Below are 18,771 nucleotides of genomic sequence, written 5' to 3'. Positions count from 1 at the left end.
TTACTCTACTGCCCAATATTGTTACGGCAATTGTACTTTTTCGACATAAAATGAGGTAAAATTACATCGAAAAAGAGGAAATATTCATCCATAAAATTTCCAACTTCCCCAAAATAATTTGGTTTACTGTGTGTATTACTCACACCTTTGAAAAGCCGACCAAAACACTTGATAGCCTTTGAACATTTCGAACAGAACTGAACTTAAAACACAGAGAAAGAGAGAAAAAGCCACGATTTAAAAGCAAAATAAGCTTCCCTATCTAATCACAAGCTCCGAAGCGAGCGAAGTCCTCTCTCGTAAATCAGCTTTGAATTTTGTTTACAATACATTTCGTTACTTGGTCCAATTCGTTCGCAGTTACTTACTGGTTGGTTGACTTTGGACGATCGAGGATCGATCTTCGAATATCCCAGGTGAATTTTGCTTAATTGATAGTTTTGAGATTAATAAATTTAATTCGCAGTCGCAGCATGGAGCCATTGAAGCACAATTTAATCAAAGTTCAACAATCTGGAAGCAATATTGACCTGGAGCAATCAGTTCAACCGGAACCGTCTCACTTCTGGCAAGATTTGGAACACTTTATCCGGAACACCCACTGGGCCTGGCTGGTTGTGCTAGCTTCGCTGCTGCTTCTGTTTGCATTTCTGGTGGCCGGATTCGTGTTGGCCACCGCAGTCTTACTGGTCACGTTCTACCTCTTTATCTGCGAGCAGAATCACATCGAATCGCTCGAGTACAGCTGAGCTGAGTCCAATGATCTAAACCGGATTAGCAGCGAAAAAAGTGTGTCGTTTTGTCTCGTAGTTTGCAATACTTTTAATTGAATCATCCCCTTTTGGCCAGGAAATTTGTGATTAAAAAATTATGAACCATTCAGAGATGTCGCGGGGTTCGTGTACTCCAGCCGATGATGACCACCTACGCCTGAGTTTCGAAGTTCTGACCATATTCGTCCGCGGGGCCTTCCGAAGTTTGTTAATTGGATGATTAGAACAATTATCTCTCTCGTCAGAAGTAGCAGTCATCACCCAAAGCTGGCCGGGAATAAGGTTGGTATAGTTTGGCACCAGAATTCCTAACGCTTGTAATTACGACCAATCTGTTGGCCCCTCTCCGGGGCACTTTCTTTCTTTGGTTAAGAAAGATTTAGGACCAGCTGGGCAGAAGGTGGTGATAAAAGTTAAATGTTTTAATTTAGCCTCATCCAACCCCACGGAGTTTACGGTTAAAGATTCAATTAGGACGAGCTCAAGCTGTGCAGTGAAGACCTTTGACCTATTTTGATTCCATGATTAAGCTGGTTAGGTTAACCTGTTGGTGCGCAAAAAGGGTGCAACAGAAATCTAGAAATCTTTGTTTTAGAAATCATCAATACTTCTTTTATTACAAAAACCGCAATCTCCCCACCTTTTTTTGAGCACAGCTTTTCTAAATCTCAAACTATTTAAATAATTCTTAACTAAAATATGAGTCGACGAGGATGGGATTCGAACCCACGCGGGCAGAGCCCATTGGATTAGCAGTCCAACGCCTTAACCACTCGGCCACCTCGTCGTGTTGTTGGTGTGGGGAAAGGTAAGGCAACAAAAACGCCGGTTTCACTTACACTTGCTTCTGTCGGCTTTTTTTCATTATCCACGTTGGAGTTGGAACATCAAAAAGTTGATTGTTATCGTAATTAGGTGTGTTGTTGTACCGCAACCCGTATGTTGTCGCATTTAATTTGTTAATAAAGTGTGGTTGCATGCACTGTGAGATACAGGGACTTGAATGTTGAGTAACTTTCACGAAAACTAGCAAAACGGAGTTGATTGCGAGCCTTTTCTGTTAGTTGATGTAAGAATTTTAAAATTGAGCTATTTAAAAACAGTTATTCCCAACAGCATTTTGGTTGCTAGTGATGCATTTCACGATCGCTTATTTTGTTTTGGTAGTTTTTTGTTTGTTTGTTGTTTATTGTCTTTTTCAAAGCAAGTGCAAATGTAGTAGCAGTGAAACAATGCACAGTGTTCGGAATGGCAAAATTAAGTGGAATAAATCGATAACTCCTTTATTTGACGCCCTAGCCAAATTGTGTCTTCCGAAGAGTTGTTGTACTTGATAAGGGCTATCTTTTGAAGTTAAGGGTTTCAACCAAAAACTAACTTTGTTGGATGACGTTGTAGGGCTTTGGTGTCTTCGGCAAAGTTGCAGAGAAGAAAATTTCATGAAAGTTTGTCGAAGGCACCAAGTTTGTAGCTCTTAATCTACTCGAGATATACGTCATTTTTGCAAAAATGGTAAAAAAAACACGTTTTTGGTGATAACTTAAAATGTTAGCATTTTAGCGGCCTACTATGTTGTGAAAAGTTGTTTATGACATAAAATTCCGCATCTTTGCCGAAGACCGCAAAATGTGTTGAGCCTTTATTAAGGAGTTATATCCTTTTTTAAGTGATTTTGAGCCTATTTTCAAGTTGCTATGTTTTTAAAAAGGCGCATTTTGGCGCAAAACCGAACAATGCACCTGAAAGTACACATTTTCAACTGCATTTCCTGAAAATATCTCCGTGTCTATCGGTGTCTATTTTAAGATATCTCAATCTGAATTTGACGGTTTTTAATCAATTTATTTATAATTTTTAAGCGGAATCTTATTCAAAACATGGTAATAATCGGTAAATTGAAGGGTAAATTGATCGATCGACCCTGCAAGGTCGTTATCAAGTACAACAACTCTTCGGAAGACACGATTTGGCTAGGACGTCAAATAAAGGAGTTATCAATTTATTCCACTTAATTTTGCCATTCCGAACACTGTGCAATGCATTATAACAGAAGGGTCTATCCCTTGGTGGGGAAGAGGGGGTAATATTCACCCCGGGGCAAAATGCACCCCCTGCTTTTCTCGGTATTTGGAAGAATTTTCCGGGGAAAAAATCTTAGAAATAGAAAGCAAAACATTGCTAAACCATGCTGGAAAAATATGAGCATCGCATTATAAAAACAGCTTAAGTTATTTGTAAAACTCAGGGTGGCCACTCAAGTCGGGAAATCGGGAAAGTCGGGAAAAAGTTGCGAATTCGCCAAAATCCGCCAAAAATCAAAATTTTCAAATTGAATTCACTCATTTCTGCTTTAATAACTTACTTTAAATTTAAGGTTCTTTTCACTATTTCAAGCTGTTAAAGCTGAAAAGCTGTTAAAGGCATTCAAAATCTTAATGAAAATTGGAGTCTTTGACACAGATTTTCATAATATTTTTTTATGAATCAAATGATCGCTTTAATTTTTGTTCATCAAACAAGAGGTAAAGTTAATGAAAAACTAATATAAAAATAGAACATAATGGCCAGCTTAGAATTATGATTCTATTTCATTTAGTCACATAATTGGATATTTGGTAACAGATTCCAACTTGTGTTTGGCAATGGTTTTTTTTGGTGAATATTTTTAATTGTTTAACTAAATTCATTTAGCCTCTCACCCAGTCGGCCTGGGTTTGATCCCAGAAGGTCCCGGTGGCAAATTTTGAGGCGAGATTTGTCTGATCACGCCTTCCGTCGGACAGGGAAGTAAATGTTGGCCCCGGACTAACCTAAAAAGAAAGGTTAGGTCGTTAGCTCAGTCCAGGTGTAGGAGTCGTCTCCCTGGGTCTTGCCTCGGTGGAGTCGCTGGTAGGCAGTTGGACTAACAATCCAAAGGTCGTCAGTTCGAATCCTGGGGTGGATGGAAGCTTAGGTGTAAAAAGAGGTTTGCAATTGCCTCAACAATCAAGCCTTCGGACACCAAGTTTCGAGTAGGAATCTCGTAATCGAGAACGCCAAGGCAATGCTGTAGAGCGAATAATTTGATTTTTGATTTTTGAATTTAAAATATTTTTTCCAAATTTTGCCCTTGACCTTTATTTTGTGAGTATGGCTAAATTACCTACCGTAGATAAAGCTTGATTTTCAGTTTTCGGAAAACCTTAATATCGAATAAAATCCAAAATTGATTTTTTTTTTACGTTTTGAAAACATAAAGAAAATATTGAAATTGCAAAAAAAAAATAATCCAAGAAATTTTTAGTTATTGCAAAATTGTTTAAAAAAATTGTTTCTTCAATTATTTTGATTAAAATAAGTGGGAAACATAAAATCATATCAAACTTAATTTGCATTGAAAAAAAAGTTAAATACTGACCACTAGATAAATTAAAATTGATTAGAAAATTTAATATCAAAAATTACAAAATTGAAATTAAATTTTATGAATTCCTTGACATTTTTCTAAATCCTTTGAATGAATAATAACAGCAATTATGTTTCAATCATAATGATGATGAAGTTTTGAAAAATTGGAACGCTATTTTAAGTTCAGTTATCTTTAACTTTTTGTCATTTTCAGTTGAAACGAAGTATCAAAAACTATACGTTTGCCAATTTAAAAAATAACATGGAAGTTATAAGTATTGTTGAACTTTCGATTATTTTTTCAAAGACTAATTGTTTGTGTTTCTACTCTGAATGATAATAATGAAATTCCATTTTTGAAGTGTTTTTTATTTATTGTTTAGTTTTTTAAAGTTTTTTTTAGATTTTCTTTTTAAATGATTGTGATTTTTTTTTCGCTGGTTTATATTGACTGTTCTTATAGAAAGTTTTTTGTTTGAAATCATTCTTTAGATAAGAAATGCCTATTATTTAAGCATTCTGGAAAAGTCTGGAAAAAAGTCGGGAAAAAGTCGAGATTTTAAAAAAAATGGAATTTGAGTGATCACCCTGTAAAACTATAAAATGTTGTGTTTTCATTGAACTTTCATTATGATTTTTGGACAATATAAAAAGCATTTATTGATATTGTAAGTGTTGAGGTATATAGTTTTTGCCATAATCTTCATTATTTTGTAGATATAAAAGTTCAAAAACATCAAAAAATGCCTTTTTGATTAAATTTTCTGCAATGAGCGTGGTCGGGGCAAAATGCACCGCTGTGAAGCTCATCGGTGTCATCTAGTGGTGACTAGTGAAAACTCCTTTTACCCGGTGCATTTTGCCCCGCATGGTTGTTTGAAATGAATCAAAAATGTTTTTAGAAATTTGATATTTTCGAGCAATTTTGTGTTTTTTTAAAGACTTTTTTCACATGGATGACAAATAATAATAGTTGTGATTGGTGCGCTGGAAGTGGGGACGCGAAATCGTGATTATGCAGGTTAATTTTTTTGTGTGCTTTTGTGTCGCTGTTCGTTAGGGGTGAGTGATTGTGGTGATCGAATAATAGCATGACTTACTGAATTATTTGTGTCTTGAGCATAATTTTCGTTGAGTAATTGGTGTTTTTTGTGTTTTTTTTTTTGAGATCTTAATTAATTGTTTTGTGATTTTTAAAGCCCTTCCTATATCATCGTTGATCGGAAGGCACGGCGTCGGGTAAATTGTGTATAATTTTTTGAATAAGGTTTAATTTTTTATGGTGAAAAAACCATTTCTATATAATGATCGAAAAACGCTCTGACATTTTGGATTAATTAATAGTGGAGTGAAATAATTGTGTGTGAGTGACTTTGTGTGTAAACCAAAAAGACCTTCCCATAGCATCGTTGCTCGGAAGGCTCGTCGACGGGTCTGTTATGAAAGTCCTCCCCATAGCATCGTAGCTCGGGAGGCATCGAAAAGCCAATGAGCAGTTCTCTAGGATTTCGGTCATTCGATTTTTTTTGTATTTTTTAATCCGACTGAAACTTTTTTGGTGCCTTCGGTATGCCCAAAGAAGCCATTTTGCATCATTAGTTTGTCCATATAATTTTCCATACAAATTCGGCAGCTGTCCATACAAAAATGATGTATGAAAATTCAAAAATCTGTATCTTTTGAAGGAATTTTTTGATCGATTTGGTGTCTTCGGCAAAGTTGTAGGTATGGATACGGACTACACTGGAAAAAAATAATACACGGTAAAAAAAATTTGGTGATTTTTTTATTTAACTTTTTATCACTAAAACTTGATTTACAAAAAAACACTATTTTTAATTTTTTTTATTTTTTGATATGTTTTAGAAGGCATAAAATGCCAACTTTTCAGAAATTTCCAGGTTGTGCAAAAAATCACTGACCGAGTTATGAATTTTTTAATCAATACTGATTTTTTCAAAAAATCGAAATTTTGGTCGTAAAAATTTTTCAACTTCATTTTTCGATGTAAAATCAAATTTGCAATCAAAAAGTACTTTACTGAAATTTTGATAAAGTGCACCGTTTTCAAGTTATAGCCATATTTAAGTGACTTTTTTGAAAATAGTCGCAGTTTTTCATTTTTTTAAATTAGTGCACATGTTTGCCCAGTTTTGAAAAAAATATTTTTGAAAAGCTGAGAAAATTCTCTATATTTTGCTTATTTGGACTTTGTTGATACGACCTTTAGTTGCTGAGATATTGCAATGCAAAGGTTTAAAAACAGGAAAATTGATGTTTTCTAAGTTTCACCCAAACAACCCACCATTTTCTATCGTCAATATCTCAGCAACTAATGGTCCGATTTTCAATGTTAATATATGAAACATTTGTGAAATTTTCCGATCTTTTCGAAAAAAATATTTTTGGAATTTTCAAATCAAGACTAACATTTCACAAAGGCCAAACATTCAATATTACGCCCTTTTAAAATGTTTGTCTTGATTTGAAAATTCCAAAAATATTTTTTTCGAAAAGATCGGAAAATTTCACAATTGTTTCATATATTAACATTGAAAATCGGACCATTAGTTGCTGAGATATTGACGATAGAAAATGGTGGGTTGTTTGGGTGAAACTTAGAAAACATCAATTTTCCTGTTTTTAAACCTTTGCATTGCAATATCTCAGCAACTAAAGGTCGTATCAACATAGTCCGAATAAGCAAAATATAGAGAATTTTCTCAGCTTTTCAAAAATATTTTTTTCAAAACTGGGCAAACATGTGCACTAATTTAAAAAAATGAAAAACTGCGACTATTTTCAAAAAAGTCACTTAAATATGGCTATAACTTGAAAACGGTGCACTTTATCAAAATTTTAGTAAAGTACTTTTTGATTGCAAATTTGATTTTACATCGAAAAATGAAGTTGAAAAATTTTTATGACCAAAATTTCGATTTTTTGAAAAAATCAGTATTGATTAAAAAATTCATAACTCGGTCAGTAATTTTTTGCACAACCTGGAAATTTCTGAAAAGTTGGCATTTTATGTCTTCTAAAACATATCAAAAAATAAAAAAAATTAAAAATAGTGTTTTTTTGTAAATCAAGTTTTAGTGATAAAAAGTTAAATAAAAAAATCACCAAATTTTTTTTTACCGTGTATTATTTTTTCCAGTGTAGTCCGTATCCATACCTACAACTTTGCCGAAGACACCAAATCGATCAAAAAATTCCTTCAAAAGATACAGATTTTTGAATTTTCATACATCATTTTTGTATGGACAGCTGCCGAATTTGTATGGAAAATTATATGGACAAACTAATGATGCAAAATGGCTTCTTTGGGCATACCGAAGGCACCAAAAAAGTTTCAGCCGGATTAAAAAATACAAAAATTAAAATTGAAGAAAAAAGACCGATTTCGTAGAGAATTGCTCCAATACCTTATCCTACTAACCCAAAAAAATAATAATCACGTGATGCTTGAAGGAGATGCTGTGGATTCAACGGTCTCAAGCGGTATCAACAAGTATATAGCGAAAAACTGTGTGCTTGATGAGTCTGCAACTTCAACTATCGGACTAACATTCCTCCCTTTCGTTGAACTGCAGGCTTCTTGGGAGGGAGCCGGTATTGACTAATAAAGTAGGGATCTTCAGAGGTTAAACAGTGAACGTATGGTTGGCTCCCACTGATCATTTTTGATTCATTGTTTAACTTCAGCTGATCTGTCAATAACGGAGTAGCAGCTCATTGGCAGTCAACCATGCTCATGCTCATGCTCATGCTCATGGATGACAAATAATAATAGTTGTTTTAGAACATCAAACAAAATTCTTCCACAGTAATGCTGTAATGGTTCAGAAATCACAGTTTTCCCTTAGGGGGTGCATATTACCCCCTCACCCCCTATTTATTTCTCTAATAATTATTTATTTACAAGAAAACATCTTGTTATTATTTCGTCTAATTATTAATTCAAAAACAATACGTTTCGTGTTCATTGCTCATGTTTGTCATATTTCATATTTAAGTTCTCATTGTTATTGTAATTTCTTAAAAAAACTTTAATTGCATGAAATCAAGGGATTCGAGTGAGAAGAAGGAAAACTTTTCTCACTCGCGGGCGAGGGAGAGAACTTGTAGTCATTTTCTCTCCTCGCTCGCGCTCGCGTTCTCGCTCTCGACGAGAGCGCTCCCGAGCGCCTTGTGCTTGCCATTCGTTCCAAGATGGCAATTTGTTTATCAGGTTTCTGAATGCGAACGACACGATGGTATTCTCGATTTCATTGGTAAGTTTTCAAACGAGCACTTAAAATGAACTCACTTTCATGAACAATGAACTCCAATGCATGTAAATAGGAATCAGGAAGCAGGAAATAGGACGCGAATGTCAAGAAAATGAAGGAATTCGACGATAAATGGAAGAAAATTGAGCGAAAAGAGACCGGAAATTGAAGTTTTTCTCTCAATTCTATCTCGTTTTGCACAAACGATGAACGTTTTGACCGAACGATGATCATTTTGCTTCGTACGTGTTTGAAAAGATCTCAGTGAAAAAGTTAATAAAGAGGGGTAACTTAAATAGTTGTGCTGTTTTTTCTTCGTTGCCAATTTTTTGTATTTCTCGCGAGCTAGCTCGATCGTGAGCGGCGGAGAGAACGGGCAATCAGCGAGTTGCTCTCGGCAGCTCGGGACTCGCGTCGAGAACTCGAGAGAGATGATTTTTTTTCTCGCGAGGGTACGAGAATGCCAACACTGAATTTATGATGATTGTCCAGCTCAGGTTACATAGACCATAGAGCGTCCAATTTCCCGGGGTTACAAATTTCCCGGGGTTACAAATTTCCCGGGAAACGGGAAATTTTCAGCCAATTTCCCGGGAAATCCCGGGAAATTTTAAATTTATTGAAAATTGTTATGATCTTGGTTTTAACTTGGTTTAACTTCAAATTGTAATTTCTCTAGTACTAGGTATTCAACCAATTGAATTAATTCTTTTTGAACAAATTCGATTTTCATCTCATTTGATCATGGTAAACAAAAACGTAAAAAAATCTCAATTTTAATTTGGAAGTAAGGAGTTAATATTGTTTTGATGAAATAACATCAATCTGTTCAAAGTTTACCTAATTGTAATAATTTAATACTCATTAAGCAAGGTCTATTCCCAGTTGTTTCAATAATTAATATTATCAGGAATAATTCTGATAACATAATTTGTGATAACCTGATTAATTATTTATTCTCGGGACGGGAAATTTGACGCTCTAATAGACCAGGTTATAAACTAATGTTTACAACAAGTTATGCGAAGGAGGCTAGTTGTTTATTATCGGGTTATTAGAAATCATTGGATGAAATAAATTGTAATAAATATTTTTTTTTGTATTTTACCAGATTATTCTTAAAAGCATCTGAGTTCGTTTTAAGATTTTTTTAAACTTATTAAAAATGAGAAACAACATAGAAGTAGAAGTTCAAAGTAAATACAAACAAATATTTTTCAGATGTTTTGATAGCAAACTATTGTCCAGTGAAAACAGTATCAAGGGTTAGTTCGCCGTGCAAAACAAGAGTGGCGCGAAAAATGTACACATTTCAAACCGCGCGCTCGCAAAAGCATGGTCCCATGGATCGACTGGCGAGGGAGTATCGCACTCAGAACCTATACTAGTCGCTACCGTCAGCACATCGTCGTTGGCGAACATAGTGACGATCCTAAAGCTTAGGAGAGCCTGGGGAAAGTTTGCTTTCAGCTAACGTTGGATTTACTTTTGTAGGTTATTTGAAATTTGCAGTTCCCCACAATCTCCCAGCTCATCCCAACAACTACAACTCGTTTCGTTTGTGCACATCATCAGCACTCCGCGAAGTCGGGAGAGTCTGGCCCGTCCGGACGAAAAAAAGGGGGGACCCAAATGTGGCGATAGTTTCGAACTCTACGTTTAGTCGTCGGTCGCAGTTCGAACGGTTCGGTCGTCGTCACTGGCAAGTGTTCTGGAAGCGGATCAAAGTTGTTTTTTTGTGTGTGTCCTGGTGGAAAAAGACCGGCTAAGCGAAGTGAACCTTAATTTAATTAGTCTCGAATTACCTTCTCCCAAAAAAAAAAGAAAGAAGTAAAACAACGGGGGTGACCACCAAAGGTGAAGTTGCGGCTTTTTTTTTGGCGGTGCGCAAGTTCTAAGTGGAATTCACCATGAAGCGGTTGGTTGTTTTGGTTGTGGCAACGGTAGTACATCTCGCCAGCGGAACCGGCCTGTCGGCGCTTCATGACTCATCCAGTGAGAATCGGTACGGAATATTATCAGGTTATTTTTATTTTTGCCTTCTCACAGAGGAACTTCCTGAACTTCCTAATCAAACTTCTAACACCCACCGAATTCATTTCATTCGCAGGGCCTCGTCGGCGGCGCAGTACTGCACCGATCTGAACCCTCAGACCAGGTTGGACATCGAGCAAGTATGTGGTTCCCTCTGGAGCATCAACCCAGAGCAAATTCGCTGAATTCACACGGAAGTGTCTAATTGAGTCAGCAGATTTTCAAAAAAAAGCACTCCATTGAAGTGAACATGGTGCGTGCTACGCAGAACTTGCCAAGTTCTGAAGCACCCAGCAGTTTGCGTTCAACGGTTGTTTACGCCCAAGTGTTGAGTACGATTTACGCGCTTGGTTGAGTTTCATGGTGTGACGGACTGGAAGGCAAACAATAGCGACGGTGCACACGGTGGATGTGATAAATTTAATGTGAGGTGTGATAAAAATATGCAGTATCAAATGGTTTAGAAAAAAGGGGGAGTGTATTTCGGAGTTTTGGTGCAACTGGAAAATAAAATGCAAAAACGTTGGAAGTTGAAATTTATAGTTGTTCTGATTTATTGGTTGATGCAGTTTAGAATTTAGTTTTTTTGCCTTTTTAGATTGGTTTTTATGCTATCCAAAAATTGCGGTTTAAATAAAACTTGCATTAACATGTGATTGATAAGTCGTGCCGTGTAGTTGAAATGTATGTTTAATCATTGATTTTTTAAACATTTATAAGAAGAAAAAATAGTATGGTCAACAAGATTAATTTTTCATAACGTTTTATATATTTGACGTGCAGTGTTTTTTCACAAACTATAATAAATGTCTTAACGGTGAAGTGAAATCATGCTATGTGTAAATGTCGTCACTTATTTGTAAAAATACAAATCTCTGATTAGTTTGCAAACAACTGACACTTATTTGATTTTTCCTCTGAAATAAACCAAATTTTCATTGTTTTTCAGTGAAGAGCATTTGAAAAACGTGCAAATAAATAGTTCAAAACAATATGAATTTGATAATTCGTAAATCGAACGAGAACCGACCGAAAAACGGCTTTATTTACAACTGGTGCTAGGACCGTTTGAAAACTAACCCGAGAAATGAACCTTGACACTTTTAAGTAGGTATTTCAAGTTTCTGAAATGCGTATTTAATTTTTATCAAAATAAATTAATGGAAATAAGACCAAATCAAAAATCTGCTTTGGACTAGAGCGTTCAATTTCCCGTCCCGGGAAAAAATTTCCCGGGAATTCCCGGGATTTCCCGAAAAAATATATTTCCCGTTTCCCGGGAAATTTGTAAACTTCCCGGGAATTCCCGGAATTTAAGCAAAAGTACACATTTTCTATACTTTTTGGAACCATTTTTTAGATGCTCAGACAAAAATAAATGAAGATGATTTTGTTCAATTAAATTAAATTTATAGCTCATATACAATTAATCAGATTATCAGACACTTTGATATCAGATAATATTAATTTTTGAAGCTAGGGGAAAATTAAGTATGCTTTTTCAAGAATATTTGGAGTTATTTCATAAAAAAATATATTAAATTGAGAATTTTTACGTTTTTCTTTACCATGATCTAATGAGTTGCAAATCAAATTGGTATCTTAACATTTTTAAAATAGTTTCGTGCAAGAAGAATTATTTCAATTCGTTAAATATCTGGTATACAAGAAATTACAATATGTAGTAAAAGAAAAATGGAGCACTGGTGTAACAATGGGTGTTAGAAGGTTAAATATCAAAACATGTAAGACTGATTGTGACATGATGTTAATTCCAAATGTTTGAAAACATTGAGTTGTTTGAAGTAAAACAAACAAGAGATGTTTGATTTTTGCTTGGCCATTTTGTCCATGAAAGGAAAACATTATGACTTTTTTTTAGAAAAGTTATTTGTCATGATAAACATAATTTCTGCATGTTTTTTTTATTTCTTTTATATATATATATATACAGCAATTCCCCACGAAAACAGCATGAAAAAAAAAACAAAAGTGCTCGGATCGGGCTCAAAATTTTTCTGGGGGTTCCCTGGCCGAAATAATTAGACCCGTATTTTTTTGTTTGGCCATTAGGGTGACCTACGCCGTGTTAGGGTGGTCTGAAAAATGGCGATTTTCGTCGATTTTCGCAAAAACCACTTTTTTCGAAAAATCATAACTCCTCGCCATTTTAACCGATTTTAATTGTCTTATACGCAAATGAAAGGTGATAAGTTGGCCTTTCAAAGAAAAATAGTAAGAAGTTTCAAAAATGTAGCCTAACATATGAAAAGGTCGAATGAAACTTTAAAATGCCGTTTTGACGGTGTCTGGACCAAAGAGTCTATGTCTGGAAATATTTTTATCGGATTCCCCGGACATTTTTACATAACATACCAAAAAATGGGAGGAGTTCATTAACAGGATTCCGAGATATGAGTTTTTGAAAAAAAAATCCGTGTTTTTTGACGCGCCGCGCGCAAAAACCGGAAAATGACGAAATTGGCAAAAAATCAACTTTTTTCACTAAAACGGCGATAACTTTAAAATTTCAGCGATGACCTATAGATGTTATGGTACCAAAATTTTTGTATTTAAAAGACGCAACTTTTGGTACCCAGACATGTATAGGTCATTGCTGAAATTTTGAAGTTATCGCAGTTTTAGTGAAAAAAGTTAATTTTTTGCCGAATTCGTCATTTTCCGGTTTTTACGCGTGGCGCGTCGAAAAACACGGATTTTATTTTCAAAAAATCATATCTCGGAATCCTGTAAATGAACTCCTCCCATTTTTTAGTATGTTATGTAAAAATGTCCGGGGAATCTGATAAAAATATTTCCAGACATAGGCTCTTTGGTCCAGACACCGTCAAAACGGCATTTTAAAGTTTCATACGCTCTTTTCATATGTTAGGCTAGATTTTTGAAACTTCTTACTATTTTTCTTTGAAAGCCCAACTTATCACCTTTCAGTTGCGTATAAGACAATTGAAATCGGTTAAAATGGCGAGGAGTTATGATTTTTCGAAAAAAGTGGTTTTTACGAAAATCGACGAAAATGGCCATTTTTCAGACCACCCTAACACGGCGTAGGTCACCCTAATGGCCAAACAAAAAATACGGGTCTAATTATTTCGGCCAGGGAACTCCCAGAAATATTTTGAGCCCAATCCGAGGACTTTTGTTTTTTTCCATGCTGTTTTCGTGGGGAATTGCTGTATATATACAGCAGTTCCATATGAAAGTTAAAGAAAAAAAATAAAAGTTCTCCGATCGGGCTCAAAATTTTTCTGGGGGTTCCTTGGCCAAAATAATTAGACCCGTATTTTTTTGTTTGGCCATTAGGGTGGCCTACGCCGTGTTAGGGTGGTCCGAAAAATGGCCATTTTCGTAGATTTTCACAAAAACCACTTTTTTCAAAAAATCATAACTTCGCTCCATTTCAACCGATTTTAGCTGTCTAGGGCGCAAATGAAAGATGCTAAGTTGGACTTTCAAGAAAAAATAATGTGGAGTTTCAAAAATCTAGCCTAACATTTGAAAAAGTCTTATGAAAACATCAAATTCCGTTTTGACGGTGTCTGGACCAAAGAGCCTATATCTGAAAATATTTTTAACGGATTCCTCGAACAATTTTACATAATATATCAAAAATTGGGTGAGGTTCAATAACTCCCATTGTGCGTAAACGTAAACAACTCTTTCATATGCGCGCTTTTAAAATCGCTTTTTTCAAGTGTAAAACTAACCGTTTTTCTTCGCGAGTACTATTTTGGTGCAAACTAGTGAAGGATTTAACAGGACACTGTGATAGATAGGTGTAATTTACGCGATAAAGTGATTTCGTGTCGTTTAATTACACATCACAACTTGCGAGTGTCTCCCAACGATACACTCTTTCTCGCTCCCTCACGCACCCGGACCCGCTATAGTATTTTTCGCTTCCAAACAACAACAATCCAACGCATCGAAATGACAAAATCGAGCAATTGCGACGCAGATGTTTGCCTTGGCAAAGCGGCCAATCGCTCGCCTCGCGTTCGATGCGAATTCTGTTCAGCCAGCTTGCATATAAAATGTGCTAATCTGGACAATACCGTCTTTAAACCACTACGGGATTCCACCGGCGTTTGCTGGTTGTGTTCGAAATGCCGTGACCCTGTAAAACGGAAAGCAACATCTAACAGCAACACCATGGATCTTATCCTACAACGGACAACATCGACGATGAAATTAGTTGGCGCCCTCCTGGATACAGTTCAGATCTTGAGCCAACTAACCAGGACCTTGTGCTCTCGACCCAACTGCAGTACCATCCGCCCACCTGTTCCTGACCTTGACACCGTAGCCGGAGGCAACGATCCTCTGAACTTCACCGAAATTTTCGAATCCGCCATGAATGGCGAGAAACGACCACGTTCGAGCAGTTTATCCAGACAATCATTATCGCAGCCGGAGAAAATCACGAGAGTTGACGTTTCAGTTAACCAAACTGCTGCTTCCAATATTACAGTCCCTCCCGTTTCAGACTCCAATGACCATCTCGCTGTTGACACGGAACAGTTTTGTTCTGACCCCCTCTTCGACGCGGCCTCCAAGGTTGCTCTAGAAGTTGCAGCCCTTGCGGCGGAGTTCTCCGCTGGATATTCTACTGCACCAACCGAGCAAACCAACCCACCCGCCTCGCCAAAAATCTCATCTCAGCTAGCCGCCGACCAGCTCGGCACTCTTCAGCTGACTGCTCCACAACAGATCTCTACGCAAGCAGATTCAGCGTCGCAAGTAGCCACCGCTCAGCAAGCCGCCACTGCTCAGCAACTCGCCACTGCCCAGCACGCCGCCACTGCTCAGTATGCCGCCACTGCCCAGTACGCCGCCTCTGCTCAGCAACTCGCCACTGCTCAGCATGCCGCCTCTGCTCAGCATGCCGCCACTGCTCAGCAACTCGCCACTGCCCAGCACGCCGCCACTGCTCAGCATGCCGCCTCTGCTCAGTATGCCGCCACTGCCCAGTACGCCGCCTCTGCTCAGCAACTCGCCACTGCTCAGCATGCCGCCTCTGCTCAGCATGCCGCCTCTGCTCAGCATGCCGCCTCTGCTCAGCATGCCGCCACTGCTCAGCAACTCGCCACTGCCCAGCACGCCGCCACTGCTCAGCATGCCGCCTCTGCTCAGTATGCCGCCACTGCCCAGCACGCCGCCTCTGCTCAGCAACTCGCCACTGCTCAGCATGCCGCCTCTGCTCAGCATGCCGCCTCTGCTCGGCAACTCGCCCAGCAAGCCGCCACCCAGCAGGCCGCAGCCCAGCAAGCCGCCGCACAGCAAGCCGCCGCCCAGCAGGCCGCAGCCCAACAGGTCGCCGCCCAGCAAGCCGCAGCCCAGCATGCCGCCACACAGCAAGCCGCAGCCCAACAGGTCGCCGCCCAACAAGCCGCCGCCCAACAGGTCGCCGCCCAACAAGCCGCCGCCCAGCAGGCCGCCGCACAGCAGGCCGCAGCCCAGCATGCCGCCACACAGCAAGCCGCCGCCCAGCAGGCCGCCGCACAGCAAGCCGCCGCCGAGCAGGTCGCCACCCAGCAGGCTTTACAAACTGCCGCCACTGCAAACGCTCAACAAACAGCCACTATCAATCTTGCAGTTGCCTCCGCAAGTGCATCCACCGATTCAACTCAGAAATGGTATTATGTTACACGTTTTCAACCACACGAAAAATCTGCCAATATCATCAGGTATATACAAAGCAAAACAAACTGTGACCCAGACCAGATAGTATGTAACAAGCTCGTAAGCAACAACAAATCAAACGGTAGGCCTTTGTCATTTTTGTCGTTCAAAATAACCGTGCCAGATTCGATTGAAACCATTGTAAACACACACACTTTTTGGCCTGAAGGCGTAACTATTCAACCGTTCACGGAAAACCGCACGCGTGCAATCGCCAGTACCAAATCCAAATCTAACGGCCCTCCTCGTACACGATCGACCGTTCCCTCTCGAGATCGAGATGTCCTACCAAGTGCAGTACCGAACACACGAAATACCAATCTACCACCCTTCCACGGCCAGACTCCTTTTCCATCGGGCTTCCGCTTGCCGCATCCTCCGTTGCCACCATACCTGACACCATTCCCGATGATACCGCAGTACCAGTTGTACCCAAACCTACGGAACGAGTTAAGGTCCCTCCAGCCCTAGAAACGAATCTGCTCCTTTTTTACCAGAACATTGGTGGCTTAAACACTACAATCGCTCAGCACTCACTCGCCATTTCTGATGCATCTTACGATATGTACGCCTTTACTGAAACGTGGCTGACAGCTGACACTCTATCCAGTCAGCTTTTCGGCCCCGAATACGAAGTGTTCCGTTCCGATCGCACCTCTGTCAATAGCGATAAAATGTCAGGGGGTGGTGTTCTACTTGCTATTCGATCCGCTCTGAAGCCACGCCAGCTGTTTCCACCAAATTGTTCAATTCCCGAACAGGTCTGGGTCAATGTTCCACTTGCTACATCAACGCTGTTCATTTGTGTAGTTTATATCCCCCCGAAACGTGACAATGATCGGCCGCTGATCGAACAACACAGAGATTCCCTGGCCTGGGTGACATCCATGATGAAAATTAACGATAGTGTTATGATCATTGGTGATTTTAATTTTCCTGCTCTCCGCTGGACGCGTAGTCCGACAAACAAGCTCATACCGAACCTCGCCAACACTCCAACGAATCAGCTTAAACTGGATGTTTTGGACGACTACTCTGTAGCTAACTTAAAACAGTTGAATGATATCCCCAACATCTCTAACAACGTGCTAGATCTATGTTTCGTTAGCTCTGACACACCAACTTGCTGTAGTCTCCTACCTGCTCCACAGCCGCTTGTAAAAATAGATCGTTTCCATTGTCCCCTACTGGTATCAATTTCATGTAAAATTCATGCCTTTCGAGCTTCAAGCTGCAGCTTTTTCCACGATTTTAACAACGCTGACTTTGCTGGTATGTGTGTCTACCTGAATAACATCAACTGGAACGATTTGCTGCATAACCTCGACGCGAATGGAGCTGCCGAAACTCTGATGAACATCTTACGTCAAGCAATCGACACGTTCGTGCCCAGGAAGGAGCGACAACCCGCTAGATATCCACCATGGACAAACGAGCGCCTACGGATCTTAAAGACAGCAAAACGGGCTGCGCTTAGGAAGTACTCAAAACATCCAACCGACCGCTGGAGAAACTTTTTCTGGGCAGCTAGTAACCGATACAGCCACCTGAACAATCGGTTATACCATCAGCACCTACACTCCATCCAGAATCGCTTGAAACGGGACCCCAAGAAATTCTGGAACCACGTCAACGAGCAGAGGAAAGAATCCGGCCTACCAACCGTGATGGTTCGTGATGACACCGAAGCGACGAACCCGGAGGATATCTGCGATTTATTCCGCTCCCAGTTCAGCAGTGTTTTCAACGACGAGATCGTAGACGACGCGATCATCTCTAAGGCTGCCAACAACGTCCCAGTTCGCCCTCCGATTGGACAACATCCGTTTGTGAATCCTGATGCGGTCCGCCGAGCTTGCTTGCGCCTGAAAGGATCTACAAGTTGTGGTCCAGATGGCGTTCCCGCCCTAGTGCTGAAGAAATGTGGGGACAGCTTAGCAGCACCATTGTCTCTCTTGTTCAACCTCTCGCTTCGTACTGGTGTGTTCCCGTCTTGTTGGAAGAAATCTTTCGTTTTCCCGGTACACAAGAAGGGGCCAAAACGTGATGTTCGCAACTATCGTGGCATCGCCGCTCTTTGCGCAACAAGTAAATTGTTTGAGCAGATTGTTTTGGACTTCATCAAGTTCCAGTGCTCCAGCTACATTGCGCAGGAGCAACACGGGTTCATGGCTAAACGATCCACCAGTTCCAACCTACCCAGTAAAACAGCCAAAATCCGAGTCGAGCTAAATTAGTTCGCATTTCTAAAAAAAGGGGTCGCATGGCTCAAAATACGACGCCACCATGCGGTGAAAGGCGGAAGCTGCTGAGAAAAGCTGAAATATTGCACTGGTGACGTAAAACCGAGCTGTCAAAATCGGACTTAGCCAAATTTTCAATGTTTGCATTTTCTCTACCGCGACTGCAGGTGCCGTCTGCAAATCCTTTTGATCGGTTTACGTGGAATCTGGAACATGGTGGGGACCATGTTCAGGTTGTTGGTACGTGTTGTATCGACATGTTGTAAAAATTAAAGAAAAGGAAAAGCGGTCGTGATTTTTTCCCATAAATACCGGTGCCGTGTGCGGACTGCGGACAAAGTGTTATTTCTTGCCGGA

At 39.3% G+C, this 18,771-nt stretch overlaps 2 protein-coding genes and 1 non-coding gene across 4 annotated transcripts in view; 2 read left to right on the top strand and 1 right to left on the bottom strand.

The window, feature by feature from the left end:
• The first annotated feature begins 275 nt into the window (after positions 1-275).
• Positions 276-886, top strand: LOC120419087 (uncharacterized). The gene is made up of 2 exons (XM_039581672.2): positions 276-416; positions 467-886. The coding sequence occupies exon 2, from the start codon at positions 474-476 to the stop codon at positions 747-749; it is 276 nt and encodes a 91-aa protein (XP_039437606.1). The 5' UTR covers positions 276-416; positions 467-473; the 3' UTR covers positions 750-886.
• LOC120419085 (uncharacterized) overlaps positions 841-18,771 on the top strand; it is a 46,894-nt gene continuing 28,963 nt past the window's right edge. Inside the window, exons 1-3 of one of the 2 annotated variants that reach the window (XM_039581668.2) lie at positions 925-1,055; positions 9,929-10,439; positions 10,545-10,608. In XM_039581668.2, the coding sequence (XP_039437602.1) occupies positions 10,345-10,439; positions 10,545-10,608 (159 nt within the window). In that variant the 5' untranslated portion in view covers positions 925-1,055; positions 9,929-10,344. Of the gene's footprint in view, positions 1,056-9,928; positions 10,440-10,544; positions 10,609-18,771 lie in introns of both variants that reach the window. The other variant, XM_039581669.2, reaches the window with a different exon arrangement.
• On the bottom strand, positions 1,479-1,560 carry Trnas-gcu (transfer RNA serine (anticodon GCU)). Its single transcript has one exon. It is a non-coding gene; the product is annotated as a tRNA-Ser (tRNA).

This window comes from Culex pipiens, chromosome 3 (assembly GCF_016801865.2).
Source record: "Culex pipiens pallens isolate TS chromosome 3, TS_CPP_V2, whole genome shotgun sequence".
NCBI classification, from domain to species: domain Eukaryota; kingdom Metazoa; phylum Arthropoda; class Insecta; order Diptera; family Culicidae; genus Culex; species Culex pipiens.
This window is presented reverse-complemented; position numbering and strand designations above follow the sequence as displayed.